This window comes from Pleuronectes platessa, chromosome 4 (genome assembly GCF_947347685.1).
Source record: "Pleuronectes platessa chromosome 4, fPlePla1.1, whole genome shotgun sequence".
In the NCBI taxonomy this organism is placed as follows: domain Eukaryota; kingdom Metazoa; phylum Chordata; class Actinopteri; order Pleuronectiformes; family Pleuronectidae; genus Pleuronectes; species Pleuronectes platessa.
Window position 1 is genome coordinate 27,980,741 of NC_070629.1, and position 20,000 is coordinate 28,000,740.

The 20,000-nt window shown below is 44.8% G+C and overlaps 1 protein-coding gene across 4 annotated transcripts in view; it reads left to right on the forward strand.

The window, feature by feature from the left end:
• The first annotated feature begins 1,424 nt into the window (after positions 1-1,424).
• The window catches only part of hs3st1l2 (heparan sulfate (glucosamine) 3-O-sulfotransferase 1-like 2), a 20,089-nt gene continuing 1,513 nt past the window's right edge, over positions 1,425-20,000 (forward strand). The window contains exons 1-3 of one of the 4 annotated variants that reach the window (XM_053421432.1): positions 1,425-2,141; positions 2,341-2,586; positions 18,859-19,279. In XM_053421432.1, the coding sequence (XP_053277407.1) occupies positions 19,022-19,279 (258 nt within the window). In that variant the 5' untranslated portion in view covers positions 1,425-2,141; positions 2,341-2,586; positions 18,859-19,021. The other 3 variants (XM_053421434.1, XM_053421433.1, XM_053421436.1) reach the window with 3 other exon arrangements.

The window sequence follows — 20,000 nt, forward strand, 5'->3', positions numbered from 1 at the left end:
TATTCATAGAAATACTGTCCAGTTGAATATCGCTAATTAAAGTATTTAAGTATTAATACTCAGCCTTAAGTGTGTTTGGGATTGTTTACGCTTATGGAAATGAATCTTCATTTTATGATGTACAAAACAAAAGCATCTGAATACTTCTGTCATCTGTGTTTTAATGTATAATACCCCCCCCCTCACACACACACACACACACCCAAGCAGCCCCTCCCCTCAGAGGAGCAGTTTAATGTGGATCTGGAGCAGATTAGCCAAAGTTAAATTCTGTAATCGCTGCGATGAGCTTAAACAAAAACTGAGTCGGGGTCTGCTCAAGGTTAAAGTGATCGCTGTCTCTTTCAATTAGCTGCCCTCGTCCAATCAGGCGCTCATCTCTTTCTATTCTCTCATTTCGTTCCAATGTGCTTCAGTATTGATTTGGACGGCAGCTTTGGCAAAGTGCATGAATAAAAAACAATCTGCTTTTTTTATTGATTATTCGAGGGAACGAGGGAAAGTGACAGTTTTTTGTCCTGTTTCAACTTCGGCTGGGTATTATAGAAACTTCATTACTTTATTGCATTATTTTATTCAAGCATTTGATTTATTGAGTTTTTTTCTATTCATTTTAATAAGATAAGCAGCAGAGTGACTAACAGATCTGGAGCCAAACCTGGAACTTTAACCAATAAATCATTAGATAGAGCGTTTCTGTTTTAACCTGTGCAGCTTCTCCAGCCTTTAGGGAACAGGTTCAGCAGGAAACAGATCAACTGTATGAGCTGAAGCCGACCAGCCAATCAAAGCTGTTATTCCCTAATGAGCACTCAGAGCCAATCGGTGAGTGACAGCCAAGAAAAGTAAGACAAGTAAAGTTGTTAAGTTGTTTGATTTGGTAGAATCTTAACCGACAAAGAGTTAACGAATAGAGTAAAAAGGGAAACTTTCTTTCTTCTAAAATAAAGCACTTTATTCTAGGATAAATTTTATTTTGTATTTTATTTTTTACTTGACATAAGAAAAGAACAGGATCAGATCTTTTAGTCGATTATTTGAAAAAATCTAAAGAAGGAAAAACACTGTGAAAATGATTAAATAATCTTTAACTGATGTGAAGTGAAACAAAAAGAGATGTTGAGGTTTGTGTCGTCGCCTTTGTGCTGTTGTGTGTCGGCGCTCCGTAACTTATTTATGATTCAGCGGACTCACAACAGCCAAGTGAAGGAGGGAAAACGAGAGGAAAGACGACAAAAGAGAGGAGGTTAAAAAACAGGAGGAGTGGAGCAGGAGAGGGAGGAGGAGTGGAAACGGTTTCACTCCTTGAAGGTGATCAGATGAAAGGAGAGAAAAAAGATCTGATGGGGGAGAAATAAAAAAGACAAGAAGCGGAAAAAAAAAAAGAGGAGGGCGTGAGGGAGAGGGGTGTTTCCCTGAGGCAGAGATGTGTTTGTGTGTGTGAGTGTGACACAGAGAGAGAGAGAGATTAGTTCACACACACACACACACACACACACACAAACACACACTAACTCACACTCCCTCTCTCCCAGTCACTCAGTCAGTTGCAACAACACGCTCACCGAGGTCGGCAGCACAAAGCAGAGCGTCTCTCTTACCAGCTTGCACACACACACTCACTCACACACACTCACACATACTGTACCTCCCCACACACACACACACACACACACGCTCACTCACTCACAGACACCGTGACACACACACTCTCTCTCTCTCAGAGCACACACCTCCTCTGGACGCCCTGGGAAGCTGAAGCCAAGCTGACGAGAGGCAGAAGACAAAAGAAGGAGAAGTAGTAAAGAAGGGAGGAAGAGGAGGTAAAGACACGTTTCGGTGGAAAACATCAAGGTGAGTGCGTCTTCATCTCCTCTGTTCACTCATCTTCTTCAAACTGCAGCAGGAAACCACAGTTAATGTTTACCCAGTGCAACATGTACATCCTGTGTGAGGAAGAGTGAAGTCTGGTGACTGTACCTGCTCAGTGTGAGTGAGCAGAGTTTAGTTCACTACTGCTCACTACTGTTTGAAGACTTGAGTCAATAGAGATACACAGGGAAAACTTTAGTTGTTGTAGTTGAGTAGTTTTTTGCTTGGGAACTTAAGACTCGTTCATCTGTTTAAATGAAGATCAGAAGGTATTTTTGTGTGAGTGTGCATTTGTGTGTGTGTGTGTGTGTGTGTGTGTGTTGTACACCACATCAGAGAGTGAGGCAAAGTGTTTGAAGGTTTCCTGAGAATCTCAAACACAACTTTTCCGTAGCTTTGTGGAGATTCAAGCTTAGAGAACTGGAGCCGGTGTTTGTTGATGATTGACAGATTTTTTTCTTGTTTAAGAAAAAGAAGCACAAACGACACAAACATTTGTTTACGTGTCGAGCAGCTGTCGTCAGGGTGACTGTTGTTTGTCAAGAGGAAAGATAAACAAATCAGGCGACGTTATCAACAGAGTCCACAGAGGGTCAGCTGACTGGGTCGTCTGGATCGTGGACTCTAGCACAGGAGAACTCTGTTTGTTTCCAGTTTCATTTGACCATCGTTCTCTGACCTGAACTGGGCGGAAACTATCTTAACCATGAAGAGGTAACGTCAACGCAAAGCCAAGTTGTGCTCACGCTAACACAACTTTTAAGTCTAAACCAAACTTCGCCCATAACGTAGAACACAACAGTTTTTAATGATGTGTTTGAAAACCTTTATTAGAACGGCCTTTGCACAAGTTCGTTTTCGATGGAATTCATTTGCACATTAATGTTCTTTAAACCTGGTTCCAGTCAAAATAAGCTTTCACATGTTGTTTAAAACCTCCCATAATGGAGCAGTAGATTAAAAACGACCTCCTCTTTCAGGAGAACCTCCTCTTTTTGTTGATTTACCGAATAGAACTCTCTTCAGGTGGAACCGTGCTGTGGGGAAGTTCTCCCTGTGTCTTCAGATACTCTGGCTTCCTGGCTCATTGGGGTTCTTTGTGTGTTGGCCCTGTGACACGCTGGAGGCCGGTCCAGTGTTTATACTGTCTCTCGCCCAGCGTCAGCCCCCCCCCCAGCGACCTTCACAGGACAAGTAGAGATAACAGATTGATGGATTCGTCGTTAGCCATCGCTCAGTTACTTTTGACTTTAAAACGATGGGATGTTGCGACTTGAAGCTTGAAGCAGGAGAAACAAGTCCTGCTGCAGAACCTGTGTACAGCTCCGGACTTCATAAGAACAAATGGGACATTAACTTCATCTTAAATACTATGATAAATAAATCTGTATGAGAATAGAACAATGATCTTGGTGCCGGATGTTGCAGCAGTTCTTCTTTCTCCGTCCTGGAATCTGCCCTGAAGCAGCTGCCACAAAGTTGAAGCCCCTGAACCACCAAGTTCTCTCTTCTTTAATACTTTTGTTCAGGGTTCAGTTTGTTCCCTTATCATTTCTTTTCTAAATCAAGTCTCATTTGATGTGAGCAGTCAGGCCTTCTGGATGTGTTTTGTCTTTTGTGCCGTTTATTCGAGTTTATTCATCTTCTAGTTCTCTTCTAATTATCTCAACTAAACTAAAGTGAAGCTCCTAAAGAGTGAGATTTATCCAAACTGAGGCAGCTCCACTTCCCATCGCGCTCCCACACGACTCATCTGGACTGTACCATTAAAAAAACAATAACCCAATGTCTAACAGCAATAACCCTGACCTCCTGTGGGGCGAGTGAAGAATTCAAACAGACGAAACAACCGGAGCAGATCCAGGTCAGCAGGGGCTACAGACAGTGTGTGCGTGTGTGTGTGTGTGTGTGTGTGCGTGTGTGTGTGTGTTGTGTTTTTGACCTTCAGTGTGTTTACAAAGATCTGCGCATAGCATAGCAGAGAGAGAGAGAGAGAGAGAGAGAAGGACTGAATGGAGTGATTGTCTGGTCTGTGTGTGTGTGTGTGTGTGTGTGTGTGTGTGTGTGTGTGTGTGTGTGTGTGTGTGTGTGTGTGTGTTTGTCATGTGAGAGGTTGATGTGTCGCGTCTGGTAACGAAGCGATCACGTTAAATTACTACGTGACTCACTGACAGAGATCAGACAGGAAGCAGTGATGCGAGTCAATGCTGAGAAAGAAAGACAAAGAAAAATGTGTTTTACCTGATTGTTTAGAGAGAGAGGTGGATAGTGACCACGAGTGATTAGAGCAGCTTCTTACGTGATAACAAGAAACTACACACGTTGAAATAATTGTGGTGGAATTTCACAAAAATGTAACACTTTAGAAGTTTGGACTTTCTGGGTTCTATGCTCTGCATACGTGGATTTGAAGGAGAAGATGTCACTGTTCACTGATCGCTGCACCCACAACCCATCCATGATTAATTAATTAACTAAATACAGCTGTATTGAGCCCTGGGTCTGACACAGTGACCCGATTTCCAGCTGTTAAACTAGTGAAAGTGGGTTTTTTCTAAATTAACTTTAACCTCATGCTTAGATCAATAAAATGGAAATTCTAAAAATCCTTTCCCTTGCTTCCTGTAGAAATGTTTCATTTTCTAAACATCGATGTAGCAGTGGTAGAATATTGCGTCGCAGTTGGGTGTGGCTACACACGTGCAATAAATAAATGAATAATGAATAAAGCTACAGGGCTGTGTTTTTATCCCCGACATTTTTTAATTGATTCAAATGAGGCACGGTAAACTCAAGAAAGCAGCCTAAAAAAAATAGGCCCTGTGTGTTCATAGTTGATCACAGAAAAGAACAAACGTGTAAACTTGAGTTATTTCACACTTGGGAAGAGTTAGAGTGTTTCACTCGGACCAAAACAAAGCAGGATCACAATCAGCCGGAGCAATTAAAAGCACAGACAGTAAACGGGGCCGAGCGATTACAAAGTGATTAGAGCATAAAGCACTGTCGATAAAACGCAGACAAGCAGAGCAGCCGCGATAAAACTTCACAGCTTCCACTGATTTTATGCTTTTTCAAGTCTTCTGTTCTCTGAACTGTTTTTTCTGTGCTCCCACCGAACTGATGGAGGCTACGTTCTCATATTCCACTGCCAGAGCTTCACAGCTACAAATTCTTGTTTAGACAAAATCCTAATTGTGCAGAGAGCTATCACCCGCCTCCTCCTCCTCCTCCCCCCCCCCCCACCCCCGGCCATGAGGAGGGGAAGAACAGTAGGATCTTCACAAGCTGTTCTCAGATGCATATTTTCCCAATTTCAAAACAAAGAAAAAGAGACAGTACGGAGAGTTATGGGGGAGGAGTGGTACAGATGGGAACAGCGACAGCGGAGAATTAGGGACGAAATCGAGGAGAGTTCGACGGAAACGTGTCGAGACGGCGCCGGCAATTTGGGTGAAATATGAAATGGGGGTTTGGGAAAAAAAGAAAATTAGGAACATGGAACAATTTGAGAGCCCGATAAGAGCCTGAGAGCGACATCCACAAAGACGTTGTGTCAAATCTCAGGGCAGCGGTTTGACGTGTGTGTCTGTGTGTGTGTGTGTGTGTGTGTGTCTGTGTGAGATGGGGTCTCTGCCACCTTGATAGCAGAGTACATTATGGCTGTTTGGGCACATTAAGGGGCATTAGCTGGAGGAGCAACCATGAATAATGCATGGTCTTTATTTATGAGCAGAGTGCATACGTACCTCCTCTGAAGCGCAGTGAACCAGGGTGTGTATGTATGCCCGCACACACACACACACACACACACACACACACACACACACACACACACACACACACACACATGCAATCCTCCACTCTGTGATATACTCATAAAATCCCACAATTTGGCAACCTGGGTATTTGCATGTGTCCTTACAGCAGCATTTGTGTTTGAAGAAGCATTACTCTGTGCAGTTATCTATATGTGTGTGTGTGTGTGTGTGTGTGTGTGTGTGTGTGTGTGTGTGTAAAAGAGTGTGTAAAAGAGTGTGTGACCATTGTTAATAGGCTCATTATCTTCTCTGTCAGGGCTTGAGGAACAACGTTTATTCGTAATGTGGAAAATCTGGAGGTGTTGGTCAACCAAGGCTGCACAATCACACACACTCACACACACACACACACACACACACACACACACACACGCACACGCACACGCACACGCACACGCACACGCACACGCACACGCACACGCACACACACACACTCACACAAATTCACCTAGTCACAGTCATACTCTAATGACTTCAAACAACCGAAACTTGTCCTGTTTTCCAGCCTCATCCGTTTGTTCACTTTGTTCCAAGGTGAGTTTTCTGTTTATCATCACCAACACAAGTTTATACTTAAGAGTTTTAAGGTGATTTAAGTTGAGCTGGAAGATGCAGCGATCCAAACCACCAACTTTCTGAAACAAAAACTTTAAAGCTCCAGTTTTGGATTGAAAGATGAAATCACTGGTTCTGCTCGTTTAAATGATTAACAACAAATGATTACAATTCAAATGTTCTATATTTCTATTCTTCAAACACAAACTGTCTACAAGAGAGACTCCACAAGGAGTCAGAAGACTATTGAATTGATGTGTGGGTGTGGGTGTGGCCTTGAATAGAAACTTTGCATTACTTCAGATATCGACGGATTCAAACTCCTCTCGGAATTCTCAGAAAGTTGAAAAATGTGTAATGACTCCGAGAATGAAGGTCAAGACAAGAGGTGTATCTCTATCAAAGTTATTAATATCATAAAAACCTCGCCACTGCTGTCTTCCCAAAAACTCTATTATGGCCGAGGCCTCAACAAAATATCTGTAATTCTCGCCACTCAAGTGTAAACAGTGGTCATCGGCCGTCTTCACACTCACATCTGTTGAACCCGCGTCCCGTCCCACACTGATAGACTGCACCTCCTCCGCCCCCCCGCCCCCCGCCTCCCGATGTCCTGCCAAATAAAATCAATCAACCCAATCTCTCAGACATCGACCTGCTCTGCACAGTAACAAAATCATTCAGCTCCAATACTGGCCCGCCTCCAAAAAACATACGAAAAAAAACATATCAGAGGGAGGTCGTGGAGGACAAACAGAAAAACTCCAGAGGGAGGAGCAGCTCTTTGGGGGTTTGGTTGTGACCTTGACGGATTCCCGGCAGTATAGGAGGGAGCTGGAATCACAAGCTGGGTGGTAATGTGTGTGTTTGTTTGAGTGTGTGTGTGTGTGTGCAGTTGTGTGTGTGTGCAGTTGTGTGACAGAGGAGGAAGGTGGTCGTGTGTGAGGGTTAAGCAGCAAGATAATTTGGCCATTTAGGAGTCATAAAGTGCTTTGTTAATCAAAACCGCCCCCTGCTCGGCACTGCATGGCCGCTGTGTGTGCGTGCATGTGTATGTGTGTGCATGTGTGTGTGCATGTGTGTATTAATGTGATGGTGTGTGTACACATGTGTGCAAATGAGAAGGTGCAGTGTGCATCTGAGAAGAAAGTGTATGGATATGTTTTGGGATCTGTGGAGGGATGGGTTAACGGTTCCACTATTTCTGGGATTGAAGTTGTGCATCTATGTTGTGTGTGTGTGTGTGTGTGTTTGTGTGTGTGTGTGTGTGTGTGTGTGTGTGTGTGTGTTGAAGGGATGAGTGAGTCAGTCTGGAAAGTCCGTGGGACACTCGAATGTGTGAAAGAAAGGGACAGAAAGGATCCACCACCAGTGGAGTTCTGTGAAAATAGCAGCACGCAGCAGATGCAGCGATTAGAACGCAAGTTGTGCGACTACATCACAATGTGTTTGTGCGTCTGAGTCAGAGTCTAATTCGTAGCCACTGCAGGACATTGCCTTTTATTCTCGTCCTGTTCTTCTTGTTTCAACTGATAAATTAAAGAACATAAATAATCACATTATCACACAGTGTCTAAGCTCACGTGTCTTAATGAGCCACGAAACCTTCCTCCCTTTCACTCAGTGTCATTTATAAACAAAAGACATTTAGCCTAAGTGTGAAGCTGCAGAAAGAACAAGTTCAGTCAGGAGAAAGAACGACAACAAGTCCGACTGACCATCGGCCGCACTGGTGGTCCATTAAAACATCCGTTGGGTTTTTACTGTCCTGGGTAGACGGGCAGGATTCAGCAGAAACTAAGTATATATACTACAAACAGGTTTCAGTAGCAAAACTCATTTTAACACCAACACAGCCCCCATCTGGTGATACCCTTTGTTTTGTGAAAATACATCTACGTGTGGTTGAGTTATTTGGTACACACACACGCACACACACACACACACACACACACACACACACATGCACACAGAGAGATGATATATATACATATTTAAAGTTGTTTTATTTACATTTGGTGACTGACGGTGAAAAAAAAAACATAATTTCACAGACAATTTCAAATATCGTTAACATCCCCTTTAGTTTAATTACAAATCCAGTAGATACAGAGCAGCATTAGTTATGTTTCCTGACTCAGACTTTATGGCTCTATATACATCAGCTGACATCCCTCCCTTGTTATTACGGCTTTTGGAGGATTCCCAACAATCGAACATTATTGTGTGATAGAAGAGTGGTCTCTCAAGATGGAGCAGTGTCTGACTAATGCAGTTTTGAAAAAGCAGCTAACCCAGCTCACTGTCTCCGTGTGCGTCTGTGTGTGTGTCTGTGTGTGTCTGTGTGTGTCTGTGTTGACTTTAATGCTGAACAGTTGAGATGCAACTCAGACGAATCATCCATTTTGGACGGCCAAGCCACCGGCAGCCAGTTTGGCTTATCCCTGTCGCTCTAGGGCCCCATTTGGCTCCAACGCCACACCAACTGTGGCATCGTCTGTGGCCATCACCACCCTCCCTCCATCCCCCTGATTGTCTCTCCACAGCTTCTCACCTTCTCTCTTTTTCCATCCTTCCCACCCTCCTCCCTTTAATAATCCCCCGTCCCTGGGGTCCTCCGCCCAGGTGAGAGGGATCTAAACAGTCGTTGTCATGGTAAGCTGCCAGCAGGAGCCCAAACACACCTGATGATGCAGGTTCATCATTTCTTTCACCTTCTCTTCCATCTGTCGCTCGCTTTCCACTCGTCTTTCCCCACCCTGCAAATCCTCCTCTTTCTCCATCAGCACAATCTGCTTTGTGTTCCCCTTGCCACTCCCCGACTTGCTCTTTGTTTTTCCTCCTGCCTGCACAGTGTAACCCAGAAAAACGACAGTTCAGGACCCGGATAGTATCTGGGCTCACTGGCCCGTGATGACATTGACCAGACACAACTTCCCTGCCCCCCATCTGACAGCTTGCCCTCGATCCAGACACCCATATGTGCACAGGCGTGACACACACATGGTCAGCAAAATAACACTGAATTCACCCCAGAAAACAGGCTTATGTGGTCTGTTGCCCCGAAAGCTGCTGACCTTGCTATAGTGCACTAAGAAGGACGCAACCAAATCCTTCACAGTCCCCTGGTTTACACACAAACACACACACACACACACACACACACACACACACTCACACACAGACACACTCTGTTCCCCTCAACTGTCCTGCTTTTCTTCAGCGACAGTCGGGTTAAATCCATTCTGACGGGTCAGGCTCCTCTCACTGTCAGGCCAAGCTGTCGAGGCCACTGTCACTGTGAGAGAGACCACATATGTTGTGTCTGAACGCGTGTGTGCATGTGTGTGTGTGTGTGTGTGTGTGTGTGTGTGTGTGTCTGTGTGTTAACCAGGGGGCAGTGGGAGGCGAGTGTGAATTAAGCAGCATGTGTGAGGTCCGTGAAGCTGTGGAGAGTAAAACAACGTGTTGTTCCTCCGAGGAGTTGAGGACAGGTGCGACTCCAGCATCAGGCTGTTAGAGGTGCTCAGCCTCTAATGATGAAACGTGTGATGGGTTCAGTGGCTCATTGGAGGAACAAAGGCTTCATGTGAATATATACTGCGATAGAATAATCTCTTCAAAATACACATCTCACGTCAACATAAATATTACAAGAGAAATATGGAGAATATCCCTTAAATGTTTGAAAGTCATTCACACTAACTTGAAGTGTATCTCCAAGTAGTTTTACACACACAAACAATTTGCTGTGGTGTGTTTGTGCAAGAATAAATATATAAATAGGTACAAATCTTACAAACTCTTAAAAGGATTATGCAATGTGAAGGATAGATGTTTACAATCTGAAGTACAGAATGTAAAGTATGACATGAATTAAAGATATTTTGAGGGCCCTCAGCCCAAAGTTAAGTTAAGTTAAGTTACTTTAAGTTAAGTTAGTTAAGGGACAAATCAACAGCTGTGTCCCTTAGTGTCATAAGGGACACAGGACGCTCTCCTCTAAGGCAGGTCCACCACAGACTGGTCAGAACCTGTGTGTGTGTCCCTGACATCCTGGGGCCCAGTCGGGGTCTTTCCTCCTGATCCAGAGCCATCGGCTGCGTCACAATGATTCATTTGAATTGACACAGCTCAGTGGTCACGGATTTAACCCAAAAAACCCTTAAAGTCTATAAATAAAGATCATTGTGTGTGTTTCAGTGCAGAACTGTAGTAACACATATCAGCACACTTCACATCACTCACTGGTTTGTGATTCAGCTGTTCTGAAACCACGACTGGAGCATTTTGTCCTGCGCCATCGTGGTTTTCTGAAACCAGAAGTAACCGTAACTGCCTGTCCTCATGTTCTCCTGGATTCAAACTGTACATGGTGAGTAATCTATTTTTTGCAGGAGGGTTGAATCCATAAAGTGGACGTGTGAGGTTTGTGTGTGAAAGAGGAGGAGGAGGATCAGTTGGAGATCAAGACTCAGAAAATGTGTCTCATCGTGACTCAGGAGATGAACAAGCATCGGCAGCAGGCGGCCAAACCTCTCTCACTTTTCGAGATGTAAATGCCATTATGTGGTGGTGGTGGTGGGCACTGTGCCATGCAAACACACACACAGAACCACACACATACACACACAGACACACACAAGCCCCAGACATACAGACATGAGTGTGGTGTGCATGCCAGTGGAGACATTCATGCAACAGCCCTTTTGATTGGAGCAAAATAAACACAAACACACTATTACAGAAACAATTTGCTTTTCTATGCAAACACATACCAACACAAAGATTCCTTTAATAAAACTGCATTTCCTAATTAGACCCTGCCTACCCCCCCCCCCCCCCCGGTTCACTTTCTGACAAAACAACAACACTACAACCCCCACTTAGTCTGCACACACAACCTTACACTCACGTAGTAAGCACACACCGCGGAGGAGGAGAGGGAGCGTGCACGTTTTGGTGTTTAATGCAGTTGACCCAGATCGTGGAGCATGCACGGCTGACTATGAAGGAAGGAGAACGAGGGCGGGGGGGGGGGGGGACAAGGGTTAAGAGGGAGCAGGGCGCTATCTGTGTATTATGCATGTGTGAGTGAGTAAGATGACGGGGGGGGGGGGGGATGAGAGGGTGGTGGGTGGCTCGGAGTGTGTGTGTGTTTTGTCTCTTTCTTCTGAGTCTAATCGAAAACCAGCAGGGGGCTGATGGGTAAAAGACGGACAGATCTCGGAGAAGGTCAGAGTAAGGCAGAAATAAACAGAGGGAGAGAGAGAAACAGATAAAAACCTGCGAGTGAAGATAAACCTACAGGAGGTGAGGCGGGGGGGGGGGGGGGGGTTCTCGAGAGGAGTGTGTCCTCCTCTGTCTGTCTGTCACTGCTGCGTTGGTAAACACACTGAGAGGACACAGTTAATTTGCTGCTTCTAGCTGGAGGCTCACTCACAACATGGTGCGTCCACCAGCCAGCGACGTGGAGCTTCATTCTACATAAACACTTTCAACTGCTGAGGCTGAACTAGGCTCTAGTAACACAACCAGTAGAGTTGAGGTTGATGCACAATTCAGTTTTCTGTACAACAATGATTACTTTTAAAAGCATGCAATAAACGGAAATCAGGACAAGGTAGGATAGGATGGGATAGGTTAGCTTAGGAGAGGACAGGATAGGACACAGTAGGTTATTATGGGTTAGTATAGAATAGGATGGGACATGTTAGGTTAAGTTAGGTTAGGTTAGTATAGGATAGGACAGGACAGGACAGGACAGGACAGGACAGGACAGGTCAGGACAGGACAGGATAGGACAGTATAGGTAAGGATCGGATAGAATTGGTTAGGTTAGGACAGGAAAGCACACGGTAGGTTAGTATGGGTTAGTAATAGAATAGGATGGGAAATGTTAGGTTAAGTTAGGTTAGGTTAGTATAGGACAGGACAGGACAGGACAGGACAGGACAGGACAGGACAGGACAGGATAGGACAGGATAGGTAAGGACAGGATAGGTTTGTATAGGTTAGGATAGGACAGAACAGGACAGGACAGGACAGTAAAGGATAGGATAGGATAGAATTGGTTAGGTTAGGACAGGACAGGACAGGACAGGAAAGGATAGGACAGGACAGGACAGGTCAGGACCGGACAGGATAGGACACGGTAGGTAAGGATAGGATAGGTTTGTATAGGTTAGCATAGGAGAGGACAGGACAGGACAGGACAGGACAGCATAGGATATGATAGGATATAATTGGTTAGGTTAGGACAGGACCGGACAGGACACGGTAGGTAAGGATAGGATAGGTTAGGATAGGTTTGTATAGGTTAGGATAGGTTTGTATAGGTTAGGATAGGACAGGACAGGACAGATATTCACGTTTATCATCTTCCTAAGGAGAACTTTAACTTGGGCATTGAAATTCAATGACTCATTAAAAATAGATAATATTGCACAAAGCGCCTCATCAGATTGTCATATAACCACGTCGATAAGGTTTCCTTTCCGAACCGAGCCCTAATCACAGCGAGTGTTGTACTAATGCAGATGATAATGTTAACAATGCTCTTATGAGCTTTGGCAGCACAGACAAACTTCTGAGAGAGAGAGAGATAAAGAGAGAGGAAGGGAGTCCTGTCAAGACCCACTTGGACAGTTCTGCCTTCGTCTTTACTTTGAACCTCTCAGGAAAAGATCAAACCCTCAACCCGTGCAGGCGGAGTACACACATCTGTCCTCGGGCTCAGTACCTGGTGCAGGGTGCCTCCAACTCCTCACACAGATGGAGAGCCGGGAGGAGGCGAAGCTCCTTGACTTCAATGGAGAGACGGGCGAGGTTCTTTTTGACTCTCTCATTCACATCTCATCTTTCTTTCATCTTATCTGTGAACTCTGAAGGACCTGGCAGGAGATCGGGCACTTTGTTGGACTTGAGAAAAGGCTTTTGTATCATTCTGAGATTGGGTGCAGGAGGAAGAATCTCTTTTTTTTATTTTATCAAACATCACAAACCAGCATCCAAACTCCCACTCTTCATTCTCAGCCATCTTTTCTGTGCCACAACGGAGGAGCGAACGCCGTTGGTCGGCTCGATTTGGAAGCATGACTGAATCCCGTCTTCCTCAGATGGCTTCATCTATTTTGATTACACACCCCCCTCGGAGTGTTGGCCATATCCTCTCCTCGTGGGTAATGGGAAGGAGACGGGGAATAGGAGCAGCCTCGTTACATTCCCTTTGTTATTCTGCGAGGCAATCATCTCGGTGGCTGTGATCGGAGAGCCTGATTGGTTGAGCGGGAGCGGGGGTTCAAGAAGGTGCGGGAGACAAACAGGAAGGAGAGAGAGAGAGAGAGGAAGTTTGGAGGGAAAGAAAGACCGACGGCTGAGGAGGACATGAAGGTGGGATATAGCAAATAAAGAAAAAGGAAGGAGAGAGATGGATGAGAGGTGTGGGGGGGGGGGGGGGGGGGATGAGAGGAGGACGAAAGACAGGAAGGAAGGACACAGAAAGTTTTTATCTGTCTCTCACAGCCTTGATGATGTGACAGCCCTGGCAATCCAGAGCGTTCCACCATGCCGCCCCCTACCAGGGACAATCTTCCCTGCTTCCTCACACACACACCCTCCCGCAGAGCACACACACACACACACACACACACACACACACACACACACAGACACACACAAACGCCAAATGTACCTCACCCCCATCCTGCCTGCCTACCGACTGCCCGTCTCCCCCCCCCCCCCCCCCCCCCGCCACCCTGTGCTTCTCCGTACAGGATAATCCTCAACCCCCCCCCAGCCCCCCACCCCCCCAACCCAAATACCATTGCTTGGTAAAAGAAGATATTTCCAAGGGCCTGGATCACAGGCAGTCGCACGCTGCGCTCTCACACAAAAGGCAAAGGCGCTGCACACATGCAGATGACACAAGATACACACACAAACACACACACACACACACACACACACACACAAACTTATAAGGCGTGGGGATTCCAAAATGCAGATGAAAGCATCTGCCTTTCACAGATAATTACACTCCACCCTCCCCCCCCCTTTCTCTCGTTCTCTCTTTTCTCGCCATCTCTCTCTTCCGCGGCCTGGCGAGAAACTCGTGTTCGTCAATATGGAGGATTCACGCATCATTGACAGTCCTGGCATTGTTGTGATTGTTGTTGTTTGCTCTGCCCGTCCATGCCGGGCGAATGCGAATCACGTGAAGCAAATGAGTGGGAACGACGAGGACTAGCAATGACTCATGTGAGCCTCATTAAGCAGAAGCTAAGAGGCTAACTTAGAGCTTAGGTGGCGCCGCTCAGCCGTCAAGTGGCGCAAATGAGTTCGGCCACTTTGTTTTGATTTTGTGTCATTTACAACAACAAGACACACAATGAAGTATCTTAAAATCATTTAGAATCCTTAAATATGGCCAGTTTTCATCTGCAGGGAGACAATCAAGAGCAACATCTCTTCCAAAATAAATTCAGAGCTGTACATACAGAGCTAAACCCGAGTGAAATAAAAAACACATATGAATTATAATAAACACAGACAGACATAACAACAATGAAAGTCTAAAATATGTTGTTTGGAAGAAAATAATTAAATTTAATTCTCCTTTTCTATTAGAAATGTATTTATTTAGGTATATTTCAAGGATCGTGGTTGCATTTCAGGCAATTTTCAACAAACAGTAGTAAATAGCACATTTTTATGTAAGACTTTTTTCTGAAATGAGCCTATATCAAGTTTTTCAAAATATTTCAGAAAAAATTAAGGAAATGGAGGTTTAGGTTACATTACACATGCACTGAGCCGCTTCTCATTCGCAAATCTCATTTTCAATTCACAAAGATCAAAAGTTTATTGACTCCAAAAACATTTCAGCACAGCGAGGTGTGTTTGTGTTTTATTTATGAGCAGCTAAGAGGCCGCTGCAGGGCATCCCCATTAACACCGTCCCATAAACAGCAACACAACTGGGTTACAGAACTGGTGGAGAACAAAGGTGAGAGGTGAGCAGGAGGGAAGGAGGAGGTGGAGGAGGTGATGGAGGTGGAGGAGGTGATGGAGGTGGAGGAAGTGGAGGTGGAGGAGGTGGAGGAGGTGATGGAGGTGGAGGAGGTGGAGGAGGGTCACGAGGTGGAAGTGAAGCGACTCGACAGCGGGAGAATATTCCTGCTTACAGAGGAGTCACAAGGGGACTCACGCAACCACTTAACACAGGGCATGTGTCTCGCTGTGCAGCACACACACACACACACAAACACACACACATGCACAAACCTCCCTAAAGTCTCTTTGTCTCAGTTGCCCACAGACACACACATATAAACTCTAACTAACTGCACAGGTGAACTCTCTGTGTGCAGCCAGCAGCACATATATAGGAAAGCAGATATTTCACCAGAAGCATTTAAAACACTGTTGTTACAAACCTCGTCTTACTCATGCCTCATCGTTAACAAATAATATTATGAGCCTGTAGCCTTTATACAATATTTCATTAAAATGATGTATCAAGGAGATATATCCTGCACATGGGCCATGTTTAAAAATCCTCCTACTATTCAGAAATGAAGCAACAACACTGGAGGCTCCTCAAGACTTTGCTGATATATAAACAAATTTAGTTTTTATGTTATTGGAATATATTTATATGGCAAATTTCCCCATTGTTGGACTAATAAAGGATTATCTTACCTTATTTTGTCTTATCATATCTTATCATATCTTATCTTAATTATAGTGTGATATAGTGTTTATGGATTTCTACGGTAATATAGGCGGTTTTATGTCTAAACATTGGTAACATTAGTTACACACTCCCAGTATGAATACATTTGTATGAATATTTATTTATACACGCCTCTGAAAAGACATTTATTATACATCACACAAACAAGAACCACATCCACAGGAGGACAGAGGTGGAGAAGGTTGCAACATCGATGACGACAATGTCACCAAGCCGGGGGATAGCACAGAAGGTCGGGGGGGCAGCGACGCTCCCTGAAGGAACAATTAGCGCTCGGCTACAGGAACAAAGCTAGACAGGGTTCCTCCTCCGAAGCAGAACATGGTTACAATAATTAATAAGTCAGTCGCATCAGGGGCGGCTTCGGCACAATAACAACACTTACAACTACGACAACAGGAAAAGCACTGGGACCAACGGAAAAACAAGAGGAAGAGTTTAGTGTTCCACTAACAACTGTGTGTTGTGTTAATTAAGTAGAGTTACAGCTGCGAGTGGTTTACGGGACATTTTTTCCGCGTTGGGGGGGTGAACCTGGAAATCAAACATCTGAAAACACCGGGCGCTCCCGTCCATAGAAGCTTTAAACGTAAATGGAATGTTTTATAAAGTCCTCTTCTAGTCTGAAAGAGCTTTAGAGGAAAAATCACACTCACACATTCATACTGTACAGTACAGCGCCATTCATACACCGCACAGCTGTCAGGGGCAATTTTGGGTTTGGGGCAATCGAACCACCGAGCTTCTGATAATGGACGATTGTCTCCACCAGCTCCCGAGCCACAGCCGCCCACGATAGACCAGTATTCCCAGCAGGCTTTCCCCTTACAAAGCCGCCTTGCCGACCAATCCTTCCATTCCAGAGCAATGGAAGATCCAACGTCTTAAGTTAATCCAACAGTTTCATCCTGTTTCAAGTCTTTGCACTGAGCTGATCTCTGGCCTCAGATTCATATTTACTCAACGTGTACAAAGATCTAAATCTTGGCAAGGAAGCTCAGGAGCATATTTCCCAACATACAGAATCAGTATCTAATAGATATATCAATCCGTCTGTCTGCATGAGGAACACATATCCCGAGATCTTGTCATCTTTGCGGTTTGAAACTTGCGTTGAGTTAAATTTGATGTGATCTGTTCACGACTGATTCTCTGGCTCCGGCCCGATCACTGCAGGTCACCTTTACAGTTTCAGGATTAAAGCCATGACCTTCATCTCACATTAGATTAATCGATCACTCGTCATCATTATGTCATTATGATGTCATCCTAAAGTGCCGTTATTATAGTGTAATAAATAAATATATATACAGTGCATGTGCAGGGTGTGAATCTTCCCTCTGAAGCTGTTCACTTCTTTCCTGCAGCAGATGAGATGAAATCCGATGCTCAGTTGAAGCAAACTCGTCTTAGACGATAAGATCAGTTCACTGCTTTAATGCGTCTGTGCAAATGTGTTTGTCTCTTACACTAAAAACATCCCGACTGGAACATCACTGAATACAGATTGAACCCAGCAGCAGGAGATGCTCAGGAGTCACTGCACCTCGTCTCCTCCACTTTAAAACCGGTTCGGCTGAACTCAGAAGGGTGATGCTGCTCCTCTGGGGGGAAACACCACAAACCTCATGGAGGCATTCATTTTCTATGCAGCTGCTCTCTGCTTCTTCAGATGTAGATTAATATTTCAAAATCTTCAGGCCATAATCACATCGCAGCCCGGCAGTCTCAGCTGAAACCACAAGTGCTCGGACAGAGACTTTTTATAAGATGGCATATTAGAGTGCAGAGCATCTCAGACGTATGGGATCATGAAATCATCGAGCAGGCGTGAGTGAACGGAGCCACTGCTGCCGCTCTGTGAGATGAAAAGTGATGTTCTGGTGCAGAATATCAAACAGGAAACATGTCGGTGCACCTGCAGCTCTGCTCAAACTGATTCTGGTCAAACAGCCACAAACAGCTGCATGTACAGAGGCTTCCGGAAAGTGAGGTCTCTTCAGCTTTTGCTCTGTTGTGTTACAGATTTAATTTCAACCGGCTCAAATTCAACAATCTGCACTCAACAGCCCTCGGATATAATTCAAACATAATTTAACCATCTACTTACTATCTATTCAAAATCAAGAACCTGTATCTTAAAGCAAATTAATGTCTGACAGTGAATGTTTTTCTAGTGGATGTTGTCGTTAAGTCGTTTTCAGACATGAGCTCTAGAAAATCACTTGAAATAATCAATAAATAAACAATTCACAGCAAATTCACTGGACATAAATAAGCTCATGTATAATTTAGGTGAAACCAATCATAAAAATCTCAAACACCATTCATGTATCTGTTTTGAAGTAATAGCCAAGACTTTTTTCTGCTTATCCTTTAATATTCTGTGTGACAATAAGGACCTTTTGTTGATATTATTCATAGTTTTTTGCATTTCTATAGATTTTGTTCCATTTTACCAAGATCGGCTGCTCTGTTTGATCTATTATTCATTTGTTTGTGTGGCAGAAGCTCACAACACATACTTTTGTATTTGGTTTGTTTGTTGTCGATTTAAATGATTCAACACTTTGGTGTCTGGCTCATCAGCTGTGGTCTCTCTCTGTTCTAAAATGTGTCATGTTGGAATAACTTTGATAAAAAAGATCACTTGTCTTTCTTCAGCAGTTGGTTTAGCTGAATCTTAAGAAGTTCATTCTATTTACATAAGAATGTCTTGTTTCGAATCTGCAGCATTCTTCCCAGATGTATTGTTATTGTTGTTGTTGATCTGCTTGTGTTGTGTGAAAGTAGAAAGTGGTGAAAACAGCAAAAGCAGCCAATAACCTTTTCTTTTCTTTTCTTGGCTCATAGGTTGTGAAATTGAAGAGCTCCCTCCTGAGGCCCCCCCGCTGACTCATAACGAGCACCAATCCGTACAAATCTGGGAGCTTCATGAGTGTGTGCACATAACCACCACTCCACCTCTGTGTGTGTGTGTGTGTGTGTGTGTGTGTGTGTGTGCGTGTGCAGCACCATGCTGTGGACGGTGCTACTAGCGCTGCTGGTGCTTCTGTTGCTGCAGACTCAGCTGTCTGTGTGCTTAAGGGAATTACGCACCGGGGGTTCCAGCTCCCCTGCCTACTCCTCTTCATCCTCCTCTTCCTCCTCCTCTCACAATGCCACCCAGCAGCGGCTGCCCGGAGCCATCATCATCGGCGTCCGGAAAGGTGGCACCAGGGCCCTGCTGGAGATGCTCAACCTGCACCCGGACGTGGAGGTTGCAAAGGCCGAGGTAAAACACCGTCACCACAGATTCAGCCGATCACTGTACTTCCCCACCTCCATTAAAGAACTGCATACAGCTGCCACGTGAAGCTTTTCTATAGAACCGTCCGAGCAGAGTAAAATGATGTAAACAGCTGCACGGTAACGAGAGCAGTGAAGTTATGAAGGCCCCACTCTTCACCTATAACTGATGTTACAAGTCAGCCAGGAGGCAATCAGCTGATGTAGCACTGACCCTGATCCTGAAGCCGAACAGCTGATGCAAGTGTGCGTCCCCATGATGAATCGCTTTCCCCGCTGCAGTTAATGGGAGCGCGGATGTGCTGTCGTTTCCCTCCCATTTCCCCAATTAAACCAGTCATTCCAGTTACAAGTGACAGCCGCCCCAGCAGAGCAGGAACCTTACATCTTCATCAGTGCAGGAAGGCGTAGAGCCGCCGTGTGGGCTGTGTGTGTGTGTAGAGGTTCATGGTTATGAATGATGACAGGTAAAGAGAAGAGACATTCTAATCAGGGGAAGCTCCAGTGGAGGATTTCAAAGTTGGATCGGACAAGATGGGGTCAAATGAAAAAGGGAGAATTTATTTTATACTGGTGTCTGTTCTATACCTGTTAGGAATTGGCTGTTTTGTTTGTGTTGATGCTGGTTGCAACCTTCTCTCTGAAATGGTGAAAGCGACCTGCAGTGATTGGGTAAAGAGCTCATGGTGAATGTGTGAAGAGTTCTG